Source organism: Terrapene carolina, unplaced genomic scaffold (genome assembly GCF_002925995.2).
Source record: "Terrapene carolina triunguis isolate 2854851 unplaced genomic scaffold, T_m_triunguis-2.0 Scaffold69, whole genome shotgun sequence".
NCBI classification, from domain to species: Eukaryota; Metazoa; Chordata; order Testudines; family Emydidae; genus Terrapene; species Terrapene triunguis.
Genome location: NW_020664420.1, coordinates 27,691,530 through 27,701,974, shown reverse-complemented (window position 1 = coordinate 27,701,974; position 10,445 = coordinate 27,691,530). Strand labels below are relative to the sequence as shown.

Genomic DNA, 10,445 nt, shown 5'->3' with positions numbered 1-10,445 from the left:
TGTGTGTGTGTGTGTGTGTGTGTGTGTGTGTGTGTGTGTGTGTGTGTAAGAGAGAATTTGGTTTGTCAGTCTCTAACCACACATTTCTTCTAATTGCCTCCATCTTGTTGGATGATATCCACTGACAATTGCAGTAGGAAAATCTAAAATAGAGTGGTTCTTATTTTGCTTTTTCTACTTTAGCATCAGAGAAGAACAATAACAATTTTTACTGTAAAGTTCTTGTCCACAAACATTAAGGACTGATGGAATTTGATTCAGGCAAATTACTTATGATGCTCTGAATGAAGATAAATAACCAAGTTTACAGTGTGGAATGTGTCACTAGAGCTCTCACCAAAGATACGTACGTTGAACACAGGATTAATCTGTGACTTTGGTCCTGGTATTTTATGTGTTGTGCTTGTTTTTCCAGTATGTCTCATTAGACATGTATGAACTGGTGCTCTGTAAATGTACTTTTGTCTGGAGAATGTTTGACTTTTATATTTAGTTTAGTTTGCAGGTTTATTTCATAATTAAATATTCTGACAATAGACCCTTCGTCCTGTCATCCGCCACAAGGGTGTTCTCAAAAATCATGGCAGTCATAGCTGCCTACCTCTGTCGTCTAGGACTAAGTGCCTTTTCCTACCTTGATGACTGGCTTCGCTAGGGTCAGTCATTTCAGAAGATGTGGTCGGCAGTTCAAAGAACAACTTCATTCTGAAGTCTAGGCCTGCAAAGAAATATAGAAATAGATCTTAACCCCCACGCAACAAATTCTCTTTATAGGAGCATTTCTGGATTTGATAATGGAGAAAGTTTATCTCCCTCTCGACAGGTTCCTTGCTCTAAAGGACCTTATCCAAAGAGTACAGCTCAGCCCTCAAGTTCCAGCAAGGACACCTCTGCAACAGCTGGGACACATGGCATCTTGCATTTTTTGTTACACAAAACACCAGATTGCACCTTTTGATGTCTCCAGGGGTAGCTCAGAACAGTTTCTGTACCCAACAAGCACAGTCTGAACAAGCAGGTATCTGTAGCCAGTCAAGCCCTACAGTCATTCACCTCGTGGAATAATCTATCCAAGGTTTGTGTAGGAATCCCATTCAGCCAGAATCCCTCTATGGTCATGTTAACATTGGACACTTTCCTCTTGGGATGGGTCCTCTCGCAGTCCAGGACAGATGGCCTCAAGAAGAACAGAACTTGCACATAAATCTGTTGGAGTTAAGAGCGGTTAGAAATGCTTGCCTTCATTTTCTTCCGTTACTCAAAAACAAGTCCATTTGGATCATGACAGACAATGTAGCTTGCATGTATTATTGGTCATCAGCGTGGAGCATATTGCCCCTCGCTCTGCGCCAAACCGATTAAATCTTTTGAAATTGATACATAGTCATCTTGGCTTCTTACCTCCTGGATATACAACACACCATGGAAAATGATCTCAGCAGACATTTCTCCTTAAATTATGAATGGGAGTTGGACTCTCAAGTCCTCAATAAAAAATTCCTAGCTTGAAGATTTCCAGAGGCTAGCCTTCTTTTTGCCATGGTTCCCAACACAAAGTGCAGAAAATTCTGTTCCAGAGGGTAGCTGAATCCCTAGTCTCCAGGATATGCTTTTCTCATTAAATGGACAAAAGGTTTTTTTTTGTTTTTTTTTCTTGTCCTCCAACTCCATTACTCTTAAAGGTCTTTATGAATATCAGACAGGACCAAGCCAAGGTCATTTTGATTGCACCAACATGGCCAAGATAAGTTTGGTTTCCTTACCTCATCAAACTTGACTCTTATTGTCCATGGCAACTCCTGATCAAACCTTGACTGCTGTCTCAGGATGCAGGTCACATACTTGACACCAGTCTGAACATTCTGCAAATGCAAGCGTGGTTCCTGGGACTAAAAGCTGCATGTTCGTTGGAAGTACAAAATGTACAAAATAGCAGAAAAGAATCTACAAGACATACTTTAGAAGTGACGAAGATATAATCATTGGTGTAACCAGCACCATCTTTCTCATACCAAGTTGTCTCTTTCCACAATCTTGGATTACCCATTGGCATTGAAAACTTCAGGCCTTTGTATGAGTTCCATCAAGGTTCATTTAGCAGCAATAACAGCATTCCATGTGCCAGAAGAAGGTTTCTCGATTTTTCGCTTCTCTGACCACAATGCAATTCCTAACAAGCCTTATGAATCTTTCTCAACAGATTAGAGCCCCTACGCTGCTTTGGGATCTCAACCTGGTTCTTAACAATCTCATGAAACAACCCTTTGAGCCACTTGGTACGTGCTTGTTGCTACGTCTGACTATGAACAAAACCTTTTTGGTGGCCATCACTTGTGCTCGAAGGGTTGGGAAGGATGGAGGTTCCAATGGCAGGCCCGTTGGAACTGTGTTCTCCAAGGAGAAGGTATCATTACAATCCCATCCAAAGATTTTACCTAAGGTTTCTTCTGAGTTCCACATTAACCAAACTGTTCACTTTCCAGTTTTTTTTTTCTTGAGCCGAATCAATCTACGTAGGAGTCTGTCTTTCATACATTAGATGTTACGGGGCATTAGTCTTTTATTTGGACAGAACTAGGCCATTCAGAAAGACCCATAGACTTTGTCTGTTGCAGAGAGGTCTAAGGGAGCATCTGTCTCCACTCAGAAATTTCTAAATGGATCTCTCATTATTGCCTGTTTATGGTTTCACTGAGGCTCCACCTCCTCATAGATTTGATTGTGCACTCTTCTAGATAATTCTGTCTGCAGCCCTATTCCAGTTGCTGAAATCTACAGGCTGCAAAATAGCTCTCAGTGCACACTTTTTCCGACCATTGTGCCTTAGTTCATGCTGCAAGATCAGATGCTGCAGTAGGCAACACAGTTCTTTCTTCAGTGATAGACTGATCCAAAACTCCCACCTCCTTAAGGGGTTACTTCTAGGGAGTCACCTAAAGTGGAGCATCCACAGGTACACTTTACTCAAAGAAGAATAGGTTATGCACCTCGTGCAGCAACTGGAGTTCTTTGGGATGTATGTCCATGTGGGTGCTCCACAACCTACCCTCCTCCCTTCTTCTCCGGAGCTGCCTCTGTGGGGCTTTGCAGGAGAGAGAGAACTGAGGGGCATTTCACCCACGCAGCCCTATGTAGCCTCAGTATGGGGCACAAAGATGGGTAGGGCACATGCAGAAGCTGAATGGGCACTGCTACCAAAAATCTCCAATCAAAGGTGCAGGAGGTCATGCGCACCTAAAGTGGAGAACCCACAGGGACACACATCTCGAAGATAGTTACTGCACAGGGTGATTTATTTCATCGTACTGAGGCGGAGAGGTTAATTTCTTTTCCTCTGAGTAATTTCAGCTAGAAGACTAAACCACTTATGAACACTTTGAGAAGTCTTCTGTCAGGTGTTCTAATGGTCTTATTCTGAACTCTCAAGGTGTTAATTCTATGTGCTTGATAAATTGTTAGCCACTTTTGTTGCCATGTGAGGGATTTGCTATGACAAATGTGACTGAAAGTTATAATAGCAGGAGATTATATTCATAGGGTAGATGTGACTTTTATTTATCTGGAGGTCTGGGCCTATCATCTTATTATTCTGAGGATTGTATTTCCAGGATGAAATACAAACTTGTTTAATTTTGTTTGCCACTGCTACAGTATGAATAATAAAATGTGTATATGACAATTCTGAGGCACTTACAGAAAAGTCTTTACCTACTACATTTCTAAATCTTAACTAAAACACACACAATATGTAGTGTAAAGGTTGGATTAGTGTGAGTTTAGAATGGCCACATTAATCACATTGGCAAAGCTTATGAGTGAGTTATGAAGAGCCATCTTAAACAAACATGAATTAAAACCTTTATAGTTCTTCACATTGATCTTTCTCTGCATGTATATGACATGAATCTTGTTTGCTGGTAATTTTTTTGTTGTCTCTGCTTGTAAAAACTTTTGTATACTAACGTGAGTCTACTGTGCAGACTTTAGAGGGAGAAAACATTTTTTTTTTCTTTTTAGTGCCAATTTCTGTGTAAAATTCTAAAAATAGTTTTTATGGAAAATTGTGGTGTCATGATTTAAGGTCAAATATATCCTAAATCAACATGACTAAACCGTAAATGCTTTACATCATTGGGAACAGGGTGATTCCTAGCTCTTAAATTGGATAAATTAGGGGTTCATAACATGGATGGCTTGCAGTATATTGGACATTAAGGTTGTGATTGGGCCAGAGCAAATATTCCTACCTCTGAACCTGGGACCAGAATAATCTTAAACAGTGGGAGGGGGAACTGCATGTATGAGAAGGCAGGGATGGGATTTCTGCAGTAGGTGTTTTTAGAATATTACAATGAAAAATGTGAATTACTTAAAAACTATTCAGAAATTTTGGAATAATAAAAATAATCCTGCATGAGATGGATTATAATACAAGTGAAGTGCAAAATACATACAGCTGTTCATATGGACATCATGACCCTGTATGTATATATTCTGCACCAAAAAAATTATATTAATTCCACTCTGATTGAGAAATGAAGCTCCTGGAAGTCAAAGAATGCAGAGTTATGACTGAAGTTTCAGGGCTTGATTCGGTGCTGTGCTAAATCAGTAATCCAAGGCACAGGGCTCCTAGTGTTAGAAAGTCTACTCAAAAGAGGATTGTAATGGTACACGGGTTTAACTGATCTTGCTGGATAGCTAGTAACATTTTTAAAGACCTCTTTTTACCTTTTGCAGGTTCCTCCTGAAGATACAGCTTCACACAGAACTTCATTCACTGTTCAGTCCCTTAAGCCTTATACAAAGTATGTGTTTTCACTTCGTTGTATGAAGAAAGATGGGTTGGGCTACTGGAGTGACTGGAGTAAAGAAAAGAGTGGGGTCACATCTGAAGCTAGTAAGTAGTATTTGATATTAATGTTTATTTTTCTACAGAATTAACTATTGTGATATTCCAAAATACATTAGATGTTGGGCTGTGGTTGCTTGAAATGTTGCCCTTTTAGCAGGTATTGATCTTGCTGGGAAAGATTTAAGTGGGTTCTGCTGACTTGGTCACATGACTAATTACCCCTTGTGGCCAATGGCTCTCAAGAATAGTGGGAATAGCTTTATTGAAGGGATCTAGGATGTGGACTGAGTAGTAGGCCTAAAGTGGTAACCCTAGAGGGAGCCAAGCCTGGGGAAAAGGCTTGAGTTGAACTCTATCTTCATTCCCTTGTTGTTAAAGCCAAACCCTAAGAACAGGGTCAGGTTTTAACAATACAGTGTTCAGTGCAATGCAGTGCAATACAATGTTAAATACAATACAATGTAAAGGTGCAATTAAAGCAGCACTTTGGTGCTATCCTTTTTGTGTTACAAGTCTGGAAGTACCTTAGTTTTGGTAGGTGTTATGGCTTGACTTGCGTGGAATTCTTAGCAGAGGTTAATTATCCATGAGCAATCTTCTCTTTGAAGGGGAGTATAGTGGATGTAAGTTTATAATGCTAAAAGTGTATTCTACCTTCAAGCTAGTTACACTTGCCTGATTTTTAAGGGTTAAAAGAAAGCAAATGTGTATAATTTGACATACTATTGTCCAGCAATATTGGCAGCAGTCTTGCTAATTGATGGGAGATGATGGGCTTCTTTTCCACATTCGCTGCCGAAATGGTACAGTGGGGATTGCAAAACTCTCTTGCTTACCGCATTCACTTGTCACTCCTCTATGCTAATTGGTCTATACTGGCAGTGACATGAATGTAATATGTGTTGGTGGTTTCCAATAGAACCAAATCTCTGCTTCTCCCATAAGAAGATTGAATGATCATGATGGTCCCTTCTGACCTTAAAGTCTATGAATGGCAATATTTGTGTGGTATTTTTTTAATGATCAGAGGTCTATACTCCATTTTTTTCCAGAAACTTTCCAAATTACTAACAGTTGCCCAAATGTTCACTTACCACATAATGTAAAGCATAGAAGGGGAAAAATCTTCCCCTGCCACCCACAAATTGTTTCCCCTTGGTTTTGGTTCCACTCCACAAGAGAGGCGGAAAGTGGCTATTATTGAGCCTCTACCTTGATGTTCTTGGAACCTTGCACAAACCATAAAATGCAGCAAAGCTGCCAAAAGTTCTAAATCATGATTGGTCTGTGGGTATTTTTATTAATCACTTTGATTTTTATTTTAAAACATTCGTAGGTGAGATTTCAGATTCCCAAGAATACAAGTGCCAGGAGAAATAGTAAACAATCTAATAGCAAGATTCAGAATATCCATTCAAAGATAATAGTCATATTTCTGTAGTGTTAGTAACCCCTGTGTGGAAAGTCTTCCAAAAGATTGAACGCATTCTCCTGGCTTACACACCAGGAAGGACACTGGCTCTACTCTAAGAAACCTCATGGTATTATTCCAGTAAAAAAAAAAAAAAAAGAGATTGTTAAGGAGAGGGGTAAGGTGGATGAGCTAATATCTTTTATTAGACCAACTTCTATTTGCCAGAACTTGGGAATGGGCAACAGGGGTGAATCATTTGATTACCTGTTCTGTTCATTCCCTCTGAAGCACCTGGCATTGGCTACTGTCGGAAGATACTGGGCTAGATGGACCATTGGTCTGACCCAGTATGGCCATTGTTGTGTTTTGTAGGTGTGAGAGAGAAGCTTTCAAGTTTACACAGAACTCTTCTTCAGGTCACCCACCTTGTGTCTCTCATATCCTGGGACCAACATGGCTATGACTACACTGCATACAATCTTTTTTTTTTAAGTATTTTTTTTGTAAATATATGGAAGGGGATCCCAAAGAAATACTGAAACACACCATCATCTAGTTTGGATACACTTTTGTTAAAGAGCTGCAGGAGACTAATGATATGCTAAAGTATACTGAGTTAAAGCCAATGAAGAAAATCTCTGCATCCCTCTTAAATTTTGTTTTTTTTCATATCAGAACCATCTAAGGGACCACCTCTATGGAGGAAGATTGGCATATCTCACTCTCCAAACTCCTGGACTGTGCATCTGATATGGAAGGTAAGTAGTAGTATTACAAATGATTACCTGATTGCACAAGTCTTTAAGGCACAATAGAAAAAGTTTATAGGTACTTTTTAAAATCAGATTTTTTTTTTTTGGTGTGGAAGTGAAACAATTTCTTCACCTCTAACAAAACTTGAATATATAATCAGAATAGTCCATGTTTTATGATGATCTATTGCATTCTCTAAGCTTATTATGTTATGTAACGAAAATAGTTTTTTCATGAATATTTACATGTGCATTGGAGTGTGGATGGAAAAAATAGCTATCATCTGTCTTACTGTATTGGAACTAAGTTAAATTCTGTAAATATTAGGTATAACCAGTGTACAGAGAATTCTTTCTAGTTAAGGGATATTCTGACTCCCAGCCCAGAGACCATAATTTGCCTGCTTACTGGAGACAGTTTCTGTAAAATACAAGCTTTCATTAAAAAAGAAAAGTATCCTCCCAGTGTGACCATGTCATAGCCTGAAACAGCTGTGAGAGGTGTGATTTGACCTTCTGAATGTAACTGGTGCATAAACTAAAGACCATGGTGTTACCTACAATACTGTCATCTGCAAGAGATTATCTTCCTTATTTGGATTAATCAGTCCAAATTTGAGAAATTTACGGACAAGGTAGACCCAAGTTCTCCTTTTTAACACTTATCTGTTAGCTCTGTCTGGAAAAAGGAGGTGGGAAAAGCTCTTCTGATGCTCCATTATCTTCTCTATGGCACAACTACCTAACATCTGCAAAGGGGGTGTGTTAACTTGTCTCAACAAGAGGATTTAAAACTGAAATTTGCTGATTTCTTATCTCTATTTAGAGAACATATGTGGTGATGTTGGAGAAGGGAGAGGATTGCTTAGGGTTCTCAGGTAGCTGAGAAGAGGAAATATTACAAATAATATAGAGACAGAAGTGTCTTTTTTCCTTTTTCTGACTAATAATAATACCTAGCTCATATATAGCGCATTTAAGGGAAACTTATTTAATGTCATTTTGTATTCCAGTTAAAGCCCTGAGGCCCAATCATGCAAGCCTTTTTCACATGTGTAAGGATTTTTGGTGAGAGAGAAGTTTATGGGATTGGACGCTTGGTTTCTGTTGTCACACTTTTTTCATTATTGTGTAGAAATATCACATGCACAGAGCAGAGGAAATCAAACTTTTTAAGACTAAGTAAAGAAAATAATCTTTATTTTTTTGGAAGGCACAGGTGATAGAGGTCAACATCAATAAGACATGAAATAAAACCAAACCACTTTTTAACAGGAATTGGATCGTTCTGAAGCCAATGGAATAATCTTAAGATACGAAGTCACTGTCAGAGCAAGACCACCTCTGTCACGTGCATCTGAAAAATACAGTGTTAATAGCACAAACCTGACTTTAAATTTAACAAATGGAACGTATGATGTGACAGTAACTGCTCATAACAGGGTTGGTGGATCTCCCCCATCGGTTTTGCTTATTCCAGCAAGTAACTCAAAAGGTTAGTTTCTTTCTTGATTTTTAAGAAATCAAATGTATTTGTAATTATAAAAACAGGAAAGTCTGCCAAATAAGAATTCTAAAAAAAAAAAAAAAAAAAAAATTCTTAACTCTCTTGAGATGTTATCTTTAATGAGTTCACTTAAGTCTCATAATAGCAATATAATACTAGAAGAGCCTCAGTTTTCTTTCTTTGTATTTAAACTACCACTGTATTTATAAACTGTGAGAATAAATGTGAACACTCTTTATTATAGGTCTCTTCAAATTGGGGATTCTCTATCTCTTTCACAGTGTGGCCGCATCTTGATTGACCACAAATCAATCTCCCTTCCCCATAGTGATTGTTCAGACTACTTCCTCTCCGGTTCACTACTGCATAACATCCCCTGTGCTAACTGTCATAATATTAAATTATTTGTGTATTTTTAGCCATATATAATGTGATAAGCTTTTTGTTTTTAGTGGAAAAGTTTAACCCTTCCATTTCTTGCTCCACTCCCATCCATTCTGTTCCTCTTTCTCTGTTCGCCTTTCCACATCATTCTGTGCTACCTGATCACGTGGGTCACGGCAGTCACGGATTCCGCGACTACTTCTGCTTCAGCTGTAATATTCCCTCTTCTCAGCTTCCCTATAACCTGGGGCTACTTGCTAGTTGATATTTGGAAAGTGCTTTTGAATTTTGAAATTGTTCTTATTCTACCAAGAAATAGCAGATTAATTTAGATCTCTAATGTATTTTCAGAAAAACATTGATTTCTCAATGTCTTCTCTCATATGTGCATAGAATCGTAGAAATGTAGGACTGGAAGGGACCTGGATGGGTCATCTAGTCCAGTCCCCTGCACTGATGCAGGACTAAGTATTATCTAGATAAGTGGTTCTCAAATTTACTTGATCGCTTTGTGCTTTCTTTGTCTGTAGTTGTTTAAGCCCCACTCCCACAAGTACACCACCCAGCTCTGAAGGCAGAGTGCAGAGCAGTGGTTGCTGGCCGGGCGCCCAGCTCAGATGCCAGCTCTGCGCCAGCAGCAGCACAGAAGTAAGGGTGGCAGTGTGAAAAGTGATATCACTTTTTGCAGCAGACTTAGCACCCTGTTGTCACCTTTACTTCTGTGCTGCTGCTGCCCCGGGGCTGACAGCCAGAGCCCCACCACCTCCAGCTTGAGGGATTGGGCGGAAGAAGGAAGGAGATCCTGAGCCTGGGTTGCCTCCCAGTGAGGAAATGGGTTGGGGGAAGAAGGAGAGCCTTGGCAGCAGGGTTCCACGTGTGCGCAGCCCTTCTACAGGAGCCCCAGCCACTCAGGGCTGATGGCCAGAGCTCTTTTAAACCCCCCCCCCCCCCCCACACACACACACACACATCTCCCTTGACCCATTCCCACGCCTCCCTTTGGAGGCCTGCCCTATTGTTTGAGAACCTCTGATCTAGATAATCTCTGATAGCTATTTGTCTAACCTATTCTTTAAAACCTCCAATGACTGAGATTCCACAACCTCAGTAGGGAATTTGTTCCAGTGCTTAATTTACCCTTGCAGATAGGCAGTTTTTCTTAATGTTTAATCTAAATCTCCCTTGCTGCAATTTAAGCCTATTACCGCTTGTCCTGGCCTCATTGGATAAGGAGAACAATTTTACATATTTGAAAAGAGGAGGGTGATAAAGATTGTTATAGACTGTTATCGTGTCCCTCTCACTCTTCCCTTTCTGACTAAACAAACCCAGTTTTTTCAATCTTTCCTAGAAGCTCACATTTTCTAGACCTTTAAGCACTTTTATTACTCTCCTCTGGACTTTCTCCAATTAATCTACATTTTTCTCAAAGTGTGGTGTCCAGAATTGGACACAGTACTCCAGTTGAGGCTGTATCTGCAGGGCCGGCTCCAGGGTTTTGGCCGCCCCAAGCAGCCAACCCCCCTCCCCCCC

At 39.8% G+C, this 10,445-nt stretch overlaps 1 protein-coding gene across 1 annotated transcript in view; it reads left to right on the top strand.

Annotated features, from left to right (window-relative positions):
* The window catches only part of IL6ST (interleukin 6 signal transducer), a 56,123-nt gene that overhangs the window by 20,646 nt on the left and 25,032 nt on the right, over positions 1–10,445 (top strand). The window contains exons 7-9 of the mRNA XM_026649227.1: positions 4,741–4,900; positions 6,945–7,027; positions 8,297–8,516. Coding sequence (XP_026505012.1) covers positions 4,741–4,900; positions 6,945–7,027; positions 8,297–8,516 — 463 coding nt within the window. The remainder of the gene's footprint in view (positions 1–4,740; positions 4,901–6,944; positions 7,028–8,296; positions 8,517–10,445) is intronic.